Source organism: Cygnus olor, chromosome 7 (genome assembly GCF_009769625.2).
Source record: "Cygnus olor isolate bCygOlo1 chromosome 7, bCygOlo1.pri.v2, whole genome shotgun sequence".
In the NCBI taxonomy this organism is placed as follows: Eukaryota; Metazoa; Chordata; class Aves; order Anseriformes; family Anatidae; genus Cygnus; species Cygnus olor.
Window position 1 is genome coordinate 33,255,300 of NC_049175.1, and position 18,696 is coordinate 33,273,995.

Sequence of the window (18,696 nt, forward strand, 5' to 3'; positions counted from 1 at the left end):
AGGAGGCCGTGGCATAAGCAGTAGCCCCACTTTCCTCTAGAAGCACGCTTACTGTTGGGCATCTGGCTGCTTCAATTCCTTGTCCCTGAGTTTTACTCAGAAAAGAAGCACAGGACTTGAGGGTTTTTTTTTTTCCTTTTATTATTATTATTATTTTTTTTTTTTGGTAATGTCTCCATACTTCTTCATCCCTTTACAAGGAAGGAAAGGAGGCTTGTGTATGTCCATTTTGTGTGTGTCCAGGGAGTCCTTCTCATAGAATCATGGGATGGTTTGGGTTAGAAGGTACCTTAAAGTTCATCTAACTCCAACCCCCCTGCCATAAATTATACCTTATGCCACTGAAATGCTTCAGTGTGCATCATGGGCCATGGCAGACGTTGAGCAGAGCATGGATCAAAATAGCAAATGATATCAAAATTTTGGGGTGTTTAGAGATGGTGTGGAGTTTCCCGATAACTTTCTGTAATTCTACTGGCTGGTACACGCGAAGTGCGATCGTCTCTTGGAAAAGGTGCCAAGGGAGCTTTTCGAGGCAGAGACTTTGTCATTCCTGGCGTGCGTCTGCGAGGTGCGGAGAACAGAGGGCAGCACTGGCTGACCCGGTGGTGTGGCGAAGCTCGGCTCCTTTACAACCACCGGGTGCTCTGGGGCTCTGGAGACGCCTGTGGACCTGCCTTGGGGCTGGGAGTGCAGCCTCGGCCATAAAGCACCCACCTTAAAGGGCAAGGGAGCCGAGGCACCATGGCACATCGGGGCCTTCCCCAGCTGTAGCACTGTACCGTGGGCCCTCTCCTACTGCTGCCGATGGTTTTTGGAAAATCGAGAGTTCTGCTGCATTGACTGACATCACCGACAAATCTAAACAGTGTTCTCATATGGAAAGTGCATTGCAGCAACTGGCATCCGCAAAGCTACTGGAAAAACGCCGTGTCCTACACGGAGGTCAGGCACGATCTCTAAAGTTGGTCCAGACATACTTTGGGATCGTCTTTGTGCTTTGTTCTTGCCATCAAAAATTGGCAAGTTCAACTGAACGAAAGGAATGTTCACTCCTTCGTAAATACTGACTTGGGCTATTTTGTCTGCATAACAAATACAGTGTTAAATATTTTAACAGTCTTGCTGGATGAGGTATGAGGAATGTAGAGCTGCTTTTCAGATCAGTCAAGTGGGTTTTGAGCACTAACACTTTGGGCCATTAGCATCCAAAAACAAGATTTTTGGATTTAAAAGGAAATTTATCAAAACAGTGGCTATGCATCGTTCTTTCTTTCTTTTTTCTTTCTTTTTCTTTTTTTTTTTTTTTTTTTAATTCAAAATTAGCTTACCTGTGCAGCCTGTCAGGATCAGAAAAGAAAGGTGAAAAATAGCTGCAGGTGATTTACACGTGAATAACATGCACAAAGTTAAACAGTCTGTCTCTCTCTCCTCACCTTCTTCCTGACATCTTTGCATCTAAATTCTCTCTCTGTATTTTTCCCCATCTTACTGTCACTGTTATCCCCGGAAGGGGTAACTGTTAGCACCATTATGCTTTTTGAGATGCAAGGAGCTCAGCCTGCAGCCCCTGGCTGGCTGGTGAGTCCTGTGCGAATTCTGTCTGTGTGAAGACTGCAGGGTCGAGCCTGTGATACGTAATTTTGGGACTTTTCTATTAGTGGAAGAATAAAATTAAGATGACTTCACTCTTACCCAACTGACATCCCATATATCTTTCTAAGAAATCAAAGGGAGTTCTGCCATCTACTTTAGCAGATGCCATTGACCTAATTGAGTGGTGCTTTAGGCAGTGGCTAAATCAGTGTAAAGTATTTATAAAATGCTGATCTGACAGAATGCCCTGTTGTACTGAAAGCACATGCCAGTGGAAAACAAGGTATGAGACACATTGCTGTGTGTTATGGTTTTTTTTATTATTTTTTTTTTTTATTTTATCTCTTCCTCTGCTAAAGTACAGGAGTAAATCATCCCTGGTCTTGCTAAATTGCAGGTACATCTTTGTACTGAAAACATTGTTTAACACTCTTGAGAACCTTGGTCACACATTCGTTAGGTATGTATTGACACAGGTGATAGATGAGCTGCTGTTTTTCAAACATCCTTCAGTGCTCCACAAGAAATTACGTTTATTCAATCAGATACAGGGATTTGCTAAAGAAATCTGGCAAGGATGCTGTGAGATTTTGTCCAATGTCTGGACAGGCAGTTTAGTATCCATTCTTTTCTCATTAAGTTAAAAATTACTTTCTGATTACTTTTTTTTTTTTTTTCTGATTGGCTTTCAACTTTGCTTCTTCCAAGTAAGCCACTTGTCTTCCCCAAATCGTTTTTGCGTCTCCTACGTATCCCCCTGTTTTCTGTATTCCAGCTCTTATCTTCTGGCTTCCTGCAGAGCTGGATGCCATGCAGCGAGCCCCACCGTCCCTGTTTCTAATAGAATATGCAAAGTAGGATTAGTCCCGGCTTTGAACCCTGCGGAGGGCAGCTCTGAGAATAGCAATTACAGACACAGGCATATTCTCCATGACTTGGATGTGGCTTCCTTCCAGTTTTTCTGCATCTTGGCATGCTTGCATTGCACTAGTGCTTCTTAACAGACTTCTCTGGAGCCTTGTCTGAAGAGCCAGAACTCCGAGTACTTCTCTTATCCTTTGCTTTCCGTTTTTCCTTCTTTTTTCCCCCAACTTGAGCAAAGACCACACTCTCTGCCCTTTTTGAGAGCTCCTGTAGGTAAAATGCTTTTTGAACAAGAAAGGGTCAAGTGTGTAAAGTGCTGAGAGTTAGATTCTGAAAATGAACGAGGCGAGCAGCCTTGTGCAGTCTTTGTTTCCAAATCTAAATGGCCACAGGTAGCAGTTGTCTGTTGCTGTCACGATCTAGCAAAGATATTAAAGTTGGCTTTAGGCGGTGTGCGCGTTAGGGGCTAATACTCAGCATGCCTGTAGATAGACTCAGTAGGTAACCCAGCAGGTAAAAATGCAAGTGTTGGTGAGCGGGGTGCCCGCTGCTGTCTGTTGCCTTGGATTGCCTGTGGTCACTGCAAGCTCAAATGCAGGTTTCAGTTCATGAGACCTTCTTATGTTGATGTCACAGAATCACAGAATGGTTTGGGTTGGCAGGGACCTTAAAGCCCACCCAGTTCCAACCCCCTGCCATGGCAGGGTCACCTCCCACCAGCCCAGGTTGCTCAGGGCCCCATCCAACCTGGCCTTGAGCACCTCCAGGGACGGGGCAGCCACAGCTTCTCCGGGCAACCTGTGCCAGTCCATTCTTCTGAGTGAAGAATTTCCTCCTAACCTCTAATCTAAATCTCCCCTCTTTTAGTTTAAAACCATTCCCTCTTGTCCTGTCATTGTCTGCCCGAGCAAAAAGTTGCTCTCCATCTTTTTTGTAAGCCCCTTTAAGTACCGAAAGGCCACAATGAGGACTCCTTGGAGCCTTCTCCTCTCCAGCCTGAACATCCTCCATAGGAGAGGGGCTCCAGCCCTCTGGCCACCCTCATGGCCTCCTCTGGGCCACAGCAGGTCCATGTCCTTGTGCTGGGGGCCCCAGGCCTGGAAGCAGCACTGCAGGTGCGGAGTGTCCCTAGAGGCTGTCTTATCAATATTCGTCTAAGTATGTGGGAGCTCAAGTGTGTCACTAATAGCAGGAGGGACTTATCTAGGTTTTGTTATGCCTTAGCATTTGGGTACTCCGTAAGAAAACGTCATGCTTTCTGGATCTGTTTGCACTCTGTTCATCTACATGGATCTCGACCAGTATCTTGCAGGTTAATTCTTGTGGTGGAGTCCCTTTAGCCTTTAAGAAGCTCTCCTTCTCAAACTGTAGTAAATGGAGAGATTTTAATTGTTCCAATCAAAGGCTTAATTGTTCCGGACTCTCAGGTCCGCCTGAAACGCTGAGTGGCATCATCTGGTGCTGTGGTCACGGTCTGACCCCGTTGCGTTGTGTGAATCTCGCTCTCGCTGCTGAAAGGCGCCTGGGCTCTGCTGCCTGGTAAGCTTTTTCTGGGGAGCTCTTCTGGGTTCGCCCAGGCCTAACCCATCCTCTTCCCTGGTCGTGGAGGGGTATCAGCAGAGTTTGGCTCCGACAGATCAGCCGGAGAGAAAGCTGCCTTGTGGTCCTGTGATCCTTTTTCACCCAGCCCCTCCCACACATGCTGTACTGCCCTCAGTCGCTTAAGTAAGGGGGATGTCTGGTTGTGTCAGCTTATAAAAAGCAAATTAGGAGAACAGGCTGTATGTGGACAAGCAGGATTTAAGCGATCTGCTGGCCTGAACTAGCTGGTATTCTCCAGCCTCAAACCTGGCCTCTTGGCCTCTCTGTGTAAATGATGCCCTGAAAAACTCCGAGCGCTTGCTTCGCCAGACCGAGACTCATCAGACTTCTATTTTCTTCTTTCAGCCCGTTGTTTTTTCATAGCTCCTTTGGCTAATGAAACACGAGCAGTGTAATCAATACCGCTTTTTTTTTTTTTTTTTTTAAAGGCACTCAAGAGCTTATGTAAAATCTTTGGAATTTGTTAGCATGATAACATTGTTATGCTCTCCTGGCTGATAGAAATATCAAAGCCAGCTAAGAATAGCTGCAGCAGGCAGAGAAGAATGGATTTGCTTTCTGGAATGAAAGCAAAAACTATGTAGGCATTGCTCGGTTTCTAACAACTAAGGAAAAAAATTTAGCTGTCATGAAAATAAGTGGAGACTAAAAGCTCTAAAAGCTCCCTCCTCCTTTTCTTAACAGTGTCATTAAATGAGTCAAAATAGAGTTGGTTTGTGCTGATTATTTGAAAGTCTCCAGATTTTCCACGTCCACTTTTTTCTTTTTCTCTTTTTTTTTTTTTTTTTTTGGACACGAAACTTCTATTGCAATCAGCATTTTTCAAATCTTATTTTTCTGATAGAAACTCCAAATAAACCTGGTTTGCTAGAAAAGTTATCACTGGAATTTTTTTAGGCTCTGAGGTTAGCCTAGGAGTTTGTTTGTTTTTTTAATCACTTTTGTTTATTTGGAAATTTCCAAAATGTCAGTCTCCTATCACTTTGATCCTCCAGAATGTAGCGATTTAAGATTTAATTTTTTATTTTTTCAAGGCAGAAGCTTAAGGTGAAGGGCTGGGAGACAGCCATCTCGAAGCCTTGCCAATAAAAACTGCTGGGAATTGCACAACCTCATTTCCAACCGCCACAAATGATGTTGTGGGCAATTTGTATGCGAACAGCAGTGGAAGGAAAAATTTCAGGTGCTTGTTACAGGAGTGGCTTGGGTATCTAAGCCAAGCTGCTCTGCAACTAATTGATTCTGTGGTTTTGCAGAGGGCACGACTCTGAACCCCTGGCTAGGAAATGAAGAAGAGAAATTCCTCTTTAATTTTAAACAAATTTAAGTGCATTTATATGGTTTTCTTTCTTGGAAATGGCCTTGAAAACAGGCACTAAGTTTTCACCGAGAAAAATTTTAAATTCCCCTCCACTTTCTTAAAGATCAGTCACACAAGACAGCCTCATTACTCAGGACAAACACGCACGTTGCTGTTTTCAAGTTTATCACAAATATTGCAGTATTTGGCTTTGCTTGTAGACTGGTGACAGTCTTCACCCCAACTTTAAGGGATGGAGACTGGAGAAGAAAGTATCTTGTTTTCACGCCTACTGGGAGAAGAATGTCAGTCTGATGTGAGTTCATCCTGTACTCCCAGAACCAGAAGGCAAATTTAAAAGAAAAACTGCATTTTAAAAATTTATTTAACACAACATTCTTTTCAAACCACTTTCATGTCCTTTCATGGTGTTTTGTTGGTTTGTTTTGTTTTTCTTTTTTTTTTTGTCTCTTGAGGGCTGACTCATTTCCCACCCCCTGTTCCGAGTGCTTTGGTTTGGCAGAAGGGACATTAGGGGAAATTAGTTTAGGGGAAAATCCCTCCGACTGAATTCTCAGGGGTGAGGCACCGTGAGTCACCGCTCCCACTCGTGTCCATCGCGGGCTCCCACCAGGTGTCCACCCGCAGCCTCGCAGCACGCTGACCGCTTGGCAGGCCGCCTGGCGATGACAGTTTTACCTTTATGACATTCCTCGAGCCGAAGTCCAGATTTCTGAAAACGCACCCTAAAATGGTGTTCTGACATCCAGCACTTCCGGAAGTGCCAGGCTTGAGGCTGATTTGGAGCAGTGAGGAACGAGGGAAGCAGGGATGAAGGACAAACATGCCTGCTGTGCCCATTGCATTTTTGAAGAGCCCATCCCATCAGCACACTCATCTTCTTTTCCCACCTGGGAGATCTTCTGCAGTGCCTTTTCCCTCTCTCCTTGATCTTGGGGCTCTCCCAGCCTGTAATTGTCTCCCACCTGCGGGGAGGCTGCTCCCCTCCTGTTGCTTCCCAGCTTGCTTCCTCTCCACTCCCCTAAGCCCTCTACTAACGCAGATCAATTAATTCTCACAGGAAAAGCAGGTAATTGAGCACACCTTGGCTCCCTGCTCCTGCAGTTGCTCTCTATCAGTTTGTCTCCGTTTCAATGGCTTGGCTGTGCCTGTGCAGAGGGCGCTGGCAGGAAAACTGGGGAGTTTTTGTGGCCAAGGTAGGATGAGATTGGTGGGTGAGAGGGGAAGGGCTCCTACTGCAGCCAGAGGCTGATGAATGAACAGGGAGAGCATGTTATTTGAGCAAAATGACCACTTAATTCCAAAATAGCTAAATTTGGTTTTGTTAGCAGGAACTTAGCTACTCTGTGTCCACAGTCTGTGCCAGACTATGAAGCAAATCAGTGTTTATTTTAATGAACCTCATTCTCTCCGGAGTCTCCCTCCCCCTCAGGGCTGCTATACCTGCAGAAGCCATTTGTGAAATGGTTTCCAGATGACAAAAGAGCTTAGTTCCCCCTCAAACGAGAGAGGGTGGCCGAACGCCTGTACCTGTATCAGAAATCCCAGTAACTTTTTCCGTCCCTGGTTTCCTGCTGCTTGGGAGGCAGAGAGCCGCTCTCCCCAAACCCAGCCCGTGCTTGGCCCTCCTCCTCGCTGTCCTGGCTCCCGGTGGTAGCAGCTGGCCCGTGTGTGCTCGCAGCCCAGGTGATGTGGATATTTTGGGGCATTTTCAGCTTTCTTGCCTGTTGCGGTGTCTGTTCTGGTCTCTGGGGGTCACTCGATATGTCACTCCGGTTCCCATACGGGTGTGTGAGTGGTGTGAAGGGGCAGCGAGCTCACCTAGGGACAGTCCTTATCAGTTTGGGGGCATTAGGTGGAAGGAATGTGAACATACTCCTGTAACACACGATTTGGACAAAAATCTGTTCCCTCCTTTAGCTCAGAGAATTGAACAAGAAGGAGAAACAGTTTGGAGAAATTGGAAAATGCCTTTCTCCACCCAAGGCCCAGCTCCAACTTGAAGCTTTGAGTGGTCCAACTCCTATCCTTACTGCACCCGCTACGAGTGGGAGCCGCACAGCTCCGCGGAGAGCTGAGCTCTGGAGAGGGGACGTGTCAGGTTTGTCACCCACACTGGCACCGCAGCTCAGTGCCCGGGGCCTGGGCAGGGGGCACGTGATGTCAGCCTCCAAACCCTGGCTTGGCTGAATTCGGTCTCTGTAGCGCCAGCGTTTTCCCCGAGCTCTCGGCACGGGGTAAGCCAGGAGTCCATCAGCTGCCTGGCTGTGGGATGGGTACCGCAGATGTTTAGTCTGGCGTGGCGTGCCGTGCCGTGCCATGACCGTGATACCGATCTCCCTGGGTAAAGACTAAATGAACTGCTGGGGTGAGGGCAGGTCTGCCTGTACTGGGCTGGCGAGCAGAGGCTTCATTAGCCACGCAGCCGGTCTTTCGTTGCAACAAACCCATCGGAAACCCAAGAGATTAATCAGGGCGCGCAGCTCGTTAGAACTGCCCCGTTTTCCTATCGTGCGAATTTAGGAGATGGGCTCACGCCCCAGAATTTGAGCGCGACAGAAGGCTTTCACCCTGCTCTATGGCTGTAAACAGAGAAGTTGTTAAAAAGTTGCAGGAAAACTTTTGGAAGTCGGGCCGGCCGCCGTCCGTTCGGCTTCCTCCTTTGTGTTGTTATTTCGGTTTTCTTCTCATTTTTCCATGGGCGGCCGTGCTGCTTCCCTCCCGATTCCGGACCAAGCCGGGCCGGGAGGCGGCAGCGCCCCGCTTTCGGGCCCGGCCCCTCGGCGGGAGCCTCCTGGGAGGAGCCTGGGCCGTGCCGGGCCGGGCCGGGCCGGGCCGTGCCGAGCCGGGGCTGTGGCGGAGGGGCCGGCGGGGGCGATGCGGCGCCCGCCCCCCGGCGCTGGGCTCGCTCTGCGGCTGCCCGGGGCGGGCCGGGGGAGCCGGGCGGAGCGGGGCCAGGCCCGGGCTGCTCCCCGAGCCGGGGATGGAGGAGGGCGGCGGAGCCCGGGGCTGCTGCTGCTGCTCGGCCGTGGTAAGCGGCTGCCGGGGGGCGGTGGGGGGGGGTTGGAGGGGAAGGCGGCGGGCAGGGCTCCGGGGCCGCTCCCGGTGCCGTCGGTGCTCCCGGCGCTTGGGAGGCTGGGGCTGGGCGGGCTGAACCTTTAACTCTCCATTAACTGGGTTTTGAGTGCGAAAGCCCGCCGGAACTTTCAGCTCCCGAAGCGGTCTCAGGCGTTTAGATAGAAAACGTCCCGATGTTTTTCGCGCTGTTTTACGGTTACGAGGCAATCGCGTCGATGCCGAAGGTGGGTGCGGACGCGAAGTGCCGAGGAAGAAGGGCTGGGGAAGCAGGGAGCCCCGGCCCGCAGGTAACGCCTGACTCAGCCTCGCCCCTGCCCAGATAACTTGGGTGCCGGGTCAGGATTTCCACCAGCGCTGCCAAAACGCCTCGCTTCCCGGAGCTTGTCCCCTCGCCGTGCGCCCGGACGGCCCGACGGCGCTGCCGCCACCGCCCAGCCCGGTGGGCGACCGCCGGGGATCGCCGCAGCCGCGTTGCTGGCCTTGCCCGCGGTAAGGTGGGGCGCTGCCCTGAGCGGGTCTCCTCCGAGGTGCCGGCGTGGCGGGGTCCTGCTGCTCAGCCGGCGCGATGGCAGCTGCCGCCCACGGCGCGGGTGGCACCGGGGATGGGTGCGATGGCAGCGCGCCACGCTGGGCGGCCCGGCACGGCTGGGCGGCATCCGGACCCGCTCCGCTCGCCGCCCGCGTCCGGCCCGCAGGAAGAGCCCGTGAGCGCGAGGCCCAGCAGTAATTCCCCCAGGAGCCAGCTCTGAGATCCCGCGCGCTGGGCACGGTGCTCTGCCTCTAACTCGCGAGCTCCTTCGCAAGAGGGGCTTGACTCGTTGAGTTACCACGTGCCAGCTCACCTCCTGCGTGCCCTCGCTGCTGCACGGCGTACCGAGGCCCCGCAGCGCGAATACGGGGGCTGCTGTGAGCCGCTTACGCCGTGGTGTCCCCTTCGGAGCACGTAAGAAATCGGAGAGATTTTTCCAAAATCGCGAATTCGAAAGCGTAAGCGAGCCTTTGTTGGGTTTACAAAAGGCGGTGTATTTAAACTCCGACTTCAGGCTGGGGGTCTGCTTGCCTGCTCGAGCAGAGCCCTGGCTGTGCCCACGTGCGGCAGCCAGCACAAACAACTGGGGCCCTGCGCTCGCTGCTGCGGCTCGGGGCTGGGAAAGCTGCCGTGGTGTGGGGGCATCGGTCGGGTGGATGGATGTCCCCTTACTTCATTAGGAAGTAAAACTGGGCTTCTCGTTTTAATCTGAGCATCTCCTCCTTTTCCTAAAATTCTGTTAATGTTAGGTCTTAAATTTTCTCAGAAGTACTGTCGGCGGGGAAAGAGCAATGGGTTGTCTGCTGTTTGTTTTTAATCCTGTGCTGGCACTTTATGTGGCGCTCCTGAGCTGTTCCTTGAGTAAAATTAGTTTTACTTTGATAGCAGGGAGGTTGATTTTTAATTTAAGAAAGAACTTCTTACCTCCTAATCTGCTAAATCTATCAACAGGAGTCCCAATAATCGTGAAAATACTTTTAAAGAGCATAAATACCAAAGGTGCATAGAGTTACTAGAGCTGTTTGTTGGATTTTCCCCCTGTGAAGTTTACTTCAAAGAATGTGGCAAAAGTGTGAGATAAACTACAAAATTAAGAGGTGGAAAAAGTGAACAGTATGAAGGAATTAATTAATAAAATGGAAGAAATTTTACAAGGTAGAATGTGTTCATGTGTTTGAACTGATGCAGGTGCCACTAGATTTCTTTCCTTTGGAAATAATTGCAGTGTAAGAACACCTCAGAAATAGCAAATCCTCTCAATACTTTTCTGCAATCGATTAATCAATTTGCATGTGTGAACAGAGGCTCAAAAATTGGCTATTGGGCCCGAGTTATTGCCAAGACAAGTACAAAATGTAGAGGATTTTGTCTATCAGCCCTGTTCTACCCCGGTGAGCAACATCTTGTTTCTTGAGGAAAATGAAATAGCGGGTGATGAGGACGCTGAGAACTCAATCCTCCCTGGGGGTGTTTTATGCTGTTTTCCAGAGATTTCTGGAGGAAGAGCAGGATCTATAAATTTTCGTGTTATCTCATTAAAAGCAACCAAATGTTTGGGACTGGGAGGTGGCAGGGCTTGAAATGCTTATTGGTTTCCCTTGGAGTAAACTTGGAGCTGTTGTTGTTGACTGTTCAAAGGGAGCCACATCCAGCTCCTGATTGGAAAAACATGGATAGGCAGAAAATGCCAAGACCTGTAACTGCCTTCTGTCTCCAGCTCCAGCGTCAAAACGTTTTAAAACTTTGGTTTGAATTTGGGGCCTAAAGGTTTGCATCTCACTGGCGTCGGTGGGAGAGCCACCAGAGCTGTGTTGGCAGAGTTGGTGCCTGGGAGCTCAACCTGCTTGCTTCTGCGTCCGTCCGTGCTTCTCGGCGTATTAAAAATACCCTGCCTGCCTTGTTTCAAAAGCTTCTTATGTAAACAGAAGCCAGGCTTCATATGTGTAACCAGAAGAAATGACATAGGTTTATGTGGTTAATCCTCATTCATTCGTTGGTATTTAGCGCGCATGAGTCGTGTGGGTCAGGCTTGCTGTTTGTGTACCTGCCTTCTTAACGCAGTGACTTGGAGAAAAATCTCTCTTCAAGATTAGGTAGAGCCTTTAAAGCTGAAGTTGTGAAACTCAGAAGGGCACTCGATGGTCAACATTTTCACTTGTGGCACGAACAACAGGCTGCTCCCCTCGGTCTTTGGGCTGAATTTAGTGTGCTAGCTGCAGCTGTTAGTAAGCAACTGCTTGTTAAACTGTGAAGCATTTTCCTTGGAGAAGTATTTCAGTCATGCTTGTCGTAAGTAGAGTTTGGAAGTCATTTTAAGTAGATCGTCTTCCAGACTTGACCCAGAACGTGGGCATCGGAATGGAAAAGGCTCGTGGCCTTTTTCAGAAGCAAACAGGCCGGGGAGGCCAAGGCCGGGTGCTGCGCAGGGCTCGGAGCAGGGCCGGGTGCCTGGGGCGGCTGTGGTGCCCGGGAATTTCGCTTGGGGAACTCGTCTGAGCAGCTCTCGGGTGGATGGCTTCCTGGGGTGGCCGTGCTGAGCAGCGTGGCCTGGCGATGAACAGCTTCACCACCCCCTGCCCAGGCTCTGGGACCGAGTTTCAAGTTTTGGTGTCCGCAGACTGCTTGGAAGTCAGGGTTTGTCGTGCAGCAGACGTGAGGGGCTGAGAGCAAACACTTCTCACTGAGTTAGGGCACACCTGTGGCAGCTTCAACGAGCACTTGATGTGCTTGTGCTGTGCTTTCTGTGTGTTTGTAGGACAGCCTCTTAGAGCTCCGGTCACAAACCAGAACAAGGCCCGTCTGCCCTTGGTGCTTCACTCCTGATGTGTACGAGACAGGATTAGCAGTGCCCTGCTGTCACGGTCTACCCTGGTACTTTCTGCATGTTCATTTTAAGGGAAAGCAGAGGTAGCACCCAAGTGTATGCAGCTCTTAGCGATGAGAGAAAACCTCTCCCCATGTACTCGTCAGCTGGAGGACTTCAGATCTGGGAGGCATCTCGGCTCAGCCCTTCTCAACACAGCCTGAGCCCCAAGGTGTTGTTAAACCGGGGGGGACACGTGGACGCTTAACTGTTTAGTGTTGTAATGAGATAAAACGTGCTGTAAGTTTCCAAAGTAGCCCAGTGTGTGTATCTGAGGCCTGCGCTTCACGGGGTGGCTCAGCCCTGCTCTGGTTGGCGGTGGTGTGGCGGCGGGGAGAGAGCCCCTGCCACACCGCTGGGAATGGAGAGCAGCAACGCCGCCTTACAGGGGATCACAAAGGCAATTAGTTTAGAATGAAAATAAAAAGAAGAAAACGAGCTTGACAAATCGCTTTTCCCACGTGAACATGTTACTTCGCAGTTGGGATAAAATAAGCAAACCGTGAGGAGTGTGTTCAGACAGACGTCTCTAGTCGTTACCAGGATAACATTGACATTGCCGTAGTGTACTTTAATTCCTTTTTATGTTGTTTGAACCCAAATTAAACCACAGTACAGAATCGTACAGAACCGCTGGATTTGTGGTTAGATAAGGAGGTAATTGTCTAGTGCTAAAGCTGAGTTACATGGTTTAGAGATTTTTATTTTTAAGCTGAAATGCCAAATGCTGAGGGATGGTTTTAAGTTTATGCACCCCTGCTGAGATCCGTCCGTGTGCAGGACCATCCGGCAGTGTGCGGGGTGGTATTTGTTTGGTAGGACCAGGAACAATGTGGACAGTACGGAGCTCAGAAAAGTAGCACCTCAAAACCACTCGGGGAACCCGCAGATGTGAAATTGGAACCCCGACCAAGGTCACGTTTTGCGTTTTACAAAAAACCTAGGGATGTTGGTGAGCTCCGGGGAAGGGTGATAATGCCGGGACCTTGGTCTCTGGGTGGCTACAGAGGAAAGTCAGGTAGAAGCAGGCAACAGAAGCATTGTTTTCAGGGGGTTCCTGTGCTTTCGTGCCTTTGTTTAGAACAAACAAACAAAAAACCTTCTTCAGCAAGGCTCCCTTCCTTGTTGATTCAAAGATGGCTTTCCAGATCTCTTCCTTTCAGCCACTTGGTGCCGATACAGTGGGTTGTCCTGCCTGCCCAGGCATGGGGTGAGGCTGGGGGTAGAAGCCCCAGGGCAGGTGGGAGGCGGGCTCCAGCCCCCTGGGTTTTAGGTGCTGTTGTGCAAGGGGGTCCTGCCACTTCCCTTGTTCAAGCAGTAGCTCGTTTTCTCATTTGCTTTTTAAAATCAGAATCACAATTGGTTTAATTTGCTGCTGGATTGTATTATCTCATTGCTCCTGCAGTTGTAACACAGACAAAATTCCAGTGACTTCAGTCCTGGGGGAGCAATAAAGCTGTACGCAAACGCAACTTACATTAAAAATGCCAACTTTCCCTGCATTCCCTAAGACACGAGTCAGCACACACATGCCAAACAGCGGGGGCTTCAGCCGGCCAAGTGACAATAATGCTGCAATAATTCAGACCTCTAAGGCTGCCTTTTTCCGTGTCTTTTCTCTCCACAGCCCTCCTGGGCCAGGTGATGATATACAGTTGGCTGCTGCCCTTGATCCTTCTGAGCAACCGCTGCCCGTTCCTGCGGCTTACGGAAATGTTGAGCCCGGGGATGCTGCTGAGCTGACTGCAGCAAGGTATTGGGAAGGGCTGCGGCTGGCGTGGTGGGAAGCTGCTCCAGCTGCTCGCTGGGGAGCTGGGGGGCGAGAGGAGGCCCGCAGAGGTCAGTGCTGGCTAAGAAACTGCTGTCACTCTTTTTGGGTGGATATGTGTCTGGCACAGGTGGTTTCTGAGGGGTTTGCAGAGTCTGTAGCAGGTGTAGCATTTGTATAATCTTTGTCAGAATTTAAATCTTCTCACTCAACCAAAACTTTCAAAAGAAGATGCTGTTTACCCTTCCCCTAGAGTGAATCACTTTGGAACAGAGGATCATACTGTGTGAGGGTGCAGTACACGCCGATATTATTTTTAGGTGCTTACACACACACACATATATATTTTGGTTAGTATACAGGGTAACTGATCCTTCAGTCATTTTCTTAATCTTTAATCCTGAGAAGTTCCTTACCAGCATGATGCTGACTATAAAGCATTCAGGTGTCTCATTTCTGTTGGACACAGGGCCTTTTGTCTGCTTTTATTTGCACTGAGGAGGGAAACTGTTGCCTTGCTGTGCTGGTGGCAGTCGGGTTGCCAACATCTTTGGGCACGTACGTTTGTCTTACCTGCCAACAGCAGAGGAAGCTTCTCAGGGTGTGTTTACCCTTCGGTCATTGTGAATTCAGCAGAGTGTAAACACGCACAGTATATTTAAGCTAGCAATAAACTGGTTAGCTGAAATAGCAACAGTATGCTATCAAAGGCAGAAAGAAGCTTGTGGGGTTTGCATAATCCACCTTAAAAGCTGGGTAACCTTGGTGTGTAGCTGGTGCTGGTCTTCCGTTGTCCCCAGGCTAGTTAGACTGCTAAGGGTGAATCTGTGAGAAACCAACTTCTTCCTACGATCCGGGTGAAGTAGGGTGATCTAGAGAAGTTTACATAGGAAGCTAATGATGTAGATTTCATCCAGTTCTTGTAAGTTTTAATTTGAATTGTTGTGCTTCTTTGTTTTTAATAAATGTAACTAGGTTAAGGGTTTGTTTTTTTAGTGGGGGTTCTATTTTTTTTTCTCATTAAGTCGTTGCCTGCTGTAGTAGCAAGCTGGTTAGAAAAGAGCGAGCAGTAATTGAGTTGGAGCTGTGAGCTGCTTTCTGGGTGTGAAGGAGTAAAACAAAAACAAAATCGAAAGCCACCACCAACAAAAAATCCTACCACCAAAAGTGCTAGGAAGATTTATACATGGTCTCTTGATTACAGTCTGAATTAGAAGACTGCTGCCCTTGGGGTGATGGTTTGCTGTTTGTAGGCAAAAAGGCACCCCAGCTGTCTATGGTAAATGTTGCCTTAGGAAACGTTTATGAAGAGCAATTTTCATAGTGTCTTAATTTACTGCTTCTTGTAAACCTCATGAATTCACCCTGTTTGCGTTCTTATCTGGATCTGAGATTGAAGGTTCATCATGTCACACCTTTTCTTTTGATCTTCATCAGTTCTGTCTTTAAAACGCTTTTGCCATAAGCGTGCAAAAGTTGGTCTGGGGGTTCCTGTTATCAGGTTTGTTTGTTTTTCTCCCTCCTTTCTTTGTATCAGCTTTAGACACAAAAGCCTGCGTGTCTTCCTCGCCCTTGTCTTTCCTGCCCAGGGTGCCGCCGGCTGCCCACACCCTGTTAGCGAGGCGTGCGCCTTGTGGCAGCGTTCCCTGGTGGCGCCCCGCGATAGAAAGGCGGCAGCTCCCGCGTGTGTCCGCGCGCAGATGCAGCTGGTCGGCAGGGTGGGCTCATCTCCACGCGGCCGGACACGCTTGGGCTCCTGCCTTCCAGCAGTAACAGCCACAGCTGCCTTCGTGGTTTGTTCACATCGAACCCGAAAGCAGTGCTCCGAAAACACGGGGGGTTACGCTCACCACGAGGATCAGTGGTGGCAGGACTGCGCTTCTCTTGTCCGCGGGAAGTTTCAGTAATTCTCGTTGCTTCATGTCACTGCCTTATCCCTCACCTTCTCTTCACCCGTGGCATGGAACACGGAGTTGCCTATGTAGGTAAGGCGATCTTTTAAAAGGCACTGCTTTTTGGCATTTTGTGTAGAAATACTGTACTGCTGCTTCACTGTGAGTGCAGAAAAATTCTCTAATGCACACACGTGTTGTGTCTCCATGTCAGTGCTTCCTGGTTACACCTGTGCGTTGTGCTCCTAAATTCTTCCTAGGGTTATTAGGTGCCATGTTGCTTTTGCAGTCAATATGCAATAAAATACAGTAATGCAGTGTTTTGGTTTTTTTCAACATATTTAGTTATTTACTAATAAATTCCTTTTGTTTCCACATAAGTATTTCCCCATCAAGGGTGTCATATAATGCAGATGGTGTGCCCTTCAACAGGGAAAAACAATGGTGCATGTAAGGCGGGGGTCAGTTTGTGCTAAATGTCTTCCATATGGCAGCGCATACTGAGAGATCAGGTTGTCCCTCCATCTGTCAGTCAAGAAACTCTATCTTTGTTGTTTCTTGAGGACGGCTGTCTGCCTCTCCTCCCCTGCTGGTAACGTATTGATCAGGGACATCGTGGCATCATCTGCTCGATACCAGACTTTATTTACTGTGTCCGCAGAGTAGTGCCCTGAAAAGAATTAGGTGAAAAGTTCCCTGGCTGTTCTGCCAAGCGTTTTTGTTTAGCAATGAAACCAAAAGGCCGAGTTCCCTCTGGTTTGCCAGCAGACACGTGCTAGGAGAAATTCTGGCTAGGCACATCTTCCTGCTTGCGCCGCAGGTGCGGAGCTGTGCAGCAGCACTTCTGTTCGCAGGAGGAGCGGTAGGACTGCAAGGGCAGAGGAGGCAGCGCGGTGCCCCGGCCGTAGGAGACCTCCGCTTAGCTGGGATCCGCGGTAACTCTCCTGCCTGAGATGCGGGCAGAAATCTTGCAGGTACCAGGAAAAGTGGCAGCTGCTGAGCGAGCTGGCTGCAGGGGAGGCCGCAGGGAAGAGGCAGAGCAGCGCAGCCTGGGCCCTGCCTCGTGCTGGAGGAAGCTTCTGCTCTCGCCGTTAGCCTCGTGCTGAGGTCGAGGAGCTGCAGCACGGCGTTCGGTCCTCAGCAGACGGAGCTCTGGTGTGAATACAGGGCCACTGAAACCTGAGCGGGCACTGGAAAACGTCGTGTTCCCCCGCATCAGGCTGTCTCCCAGCCTGCCGTGTGGCATTAAGCTGCCAGAGAGGAACCTGTGCCAGGTGGAAGCAGCTCTGCCGTATCTGCAGGGGGGCCTTTCCCCGTCATGTAGCTCACGTCCTGGGAGCCGGTGATGCTTGGTGTGTGCCCCAGGGTTGGCAGGAGTACGCGGGGGGGCTGCGTGTGCCAAGGGTCACAAAATGGCTTTGGAGAATTACTTAAAAACAGAGGCAGGAATTGATGTGTGTTTGTTTCTGGATCACCTCCTCTCAGCAGGATAAAGACTGGCCAACGTACGGTTCGTTGTGCACCGGGAAAACTTGGCCCTTTTGCTAGTCTCCTTGCTCCAGCCATTTGAATATTGCTAGGTGGAAAAGCTCTTAGTGGCAAATCTTAGGAAGAGCTGTGGAGAAGGAGAGGTGTTAATGTAACCAGCTGTTCCACCTGTAAACCAGCCTGAGCCATCCCAAAATTGTCATGTGGCAACACCAGCCCTGGTGTGATGGGCCAGCAGCTGCGTCCCGTGGCCTCGCTGGGTGCTCCTTGGCGCTGCGGTTCTTGCAGAGCTCCAGCAGGGGGGAAAAGGGCATGAGACCATCCATGGGAAACGGGGAGCTATCTCCGGGTTTATCGCTTAGTGATGCTACAGCGCATAAAAGCAAGCCCTGTGCCCTGTAAAGTCCAAGGAGCAGAGCTCTTCTAAACACGTCTGTGTTCTGGTAGCTGGTTTTGCTTCGTGGAGAGCGTTAAGCAGTGACGTTAGCCAAAGGTTGAGAAAGTTTTCCCTTTGTGTGAAAAGGCGTAAAGGGGAAAGCTGAAGGACGGCAGCGAGCAGTGGGGTGTGAGGGAAGCAGGTGCTACTGCGAGTCATTCACTGCCGTGTTCTCGCACGTGCCTAGCACGGTGTCCACCAGCTTGTGCCTGTTTGGTATCCCGCCTTGGCTGGCCCTCTGGCGAAGCGTTTGGGTTTTGTGCCTCTTTGTTTGCTCTCCAAGCAGATGTTCAGCCTTCGCTTATTTTTAGCAGTTTACTTTTTGCTTTAAAATCTTACTTTCTCTAATCTCTGCCTGACCCTATATAGTCACGTCGCCTTTGTATACGTTTGATGCTATTGCTATATTAGGACAGAGATGTTTTTAGCAAAGGGAAAAGTCGTCCGTGTGGAAAAGGAAACAGCTCTTTATTTTTTGTCCCTTTATTGTTTTTTTAAACTTGACGGGACTGAGAAGTCAGGAAGCCTGTGTCAGCATCAGACCAGCGTGGACAGGGTGGGGAAGGAAGGAAGGGAGAGAGGAGTGCTTGAAGCAGAGATTATTGCCTAGTTTCTTAGAAGGAATGACTTAGGCAGCCCATATGGCACAAAGCAACTTCAGGGATGTCAGCTCTCAGAAATAGCTCTGTGATCTTAGTAAGTTAGTGGATAAACGCTGGGAATAACTGTTCTGATGCTCATATGTACTGACTGAAGTTAGGGATGTGATCTGTGTCTGTCCTTGCTTGTGTACGTGTTTCTGAAGAAAGGAACGATTTGTCCCTGAACCTCACCAACTCTTACTCAGTAATGCGATTTAATCTACCTTCCACAATTATTCAAGTATAATTACTGGGGGTGAGGAGAAGACATTTTTAGAGGAATGGCTAAAATAGCCCTTACTGTTTAACTCAGGAAACCTGAAAGAAGCTTCTCGCCCACGGCCTGGTTCCACCTTCGATGTCTCCTTGTGCCTGAATCCCCAGAAGCACGAGGGGAAGCTGCTGCCTGCGGCTGCTGCCCTGAGACATCTCTGTCCCTCTGGAGCTGCCTGGGAAGGACTGGGTGCTGTGGGGGACAAGCAGGAGCAGTGCAGGGGCTCGTTGTGCACACCTGAACCCTGGCATTTTGTCCTTGGGGCTTGGTCTTTCTGTCATCACCTGAAGAAAATTGGTTTGCTTTAGGAAGGCTGACCTGTCCGGAGCTACCTACTTAAATAG

The 18,696-nt window shown here is 49.7% G+C and overlaps 1 protein-coding gene across 11 annotated transcripts in view; it reads left to right on the forward strand.

The window, feature by feature from the left end:
• TACC2 (transforming acidic coiled-coil containing protein 2) overlaps positions 1-18,696 on the forward strand; it is a 121,913-nt gene that overhangs the window by 33,662 nt on the left and 69,555 nt on the right. For 9 of the 11 annotated variants that reach the window (XM_040564429.1, XM_040564432.1, XM_040564427.1 and 6 more), the window contains one exon: positions 13,481-13,606. The exons of the other annotated variants lie outside the window; for them this stretch is intronic. In XM_040564429.1, coding sequence (XP_040420363.1) covers positions 13,481-13,606 — 126 coding nt within the window. The remainder of the gene's footprint in view (positions 1-13,480; positions 13,607-18,696) is intronic. 11 annotated transcript variants of the gene reach the window in all.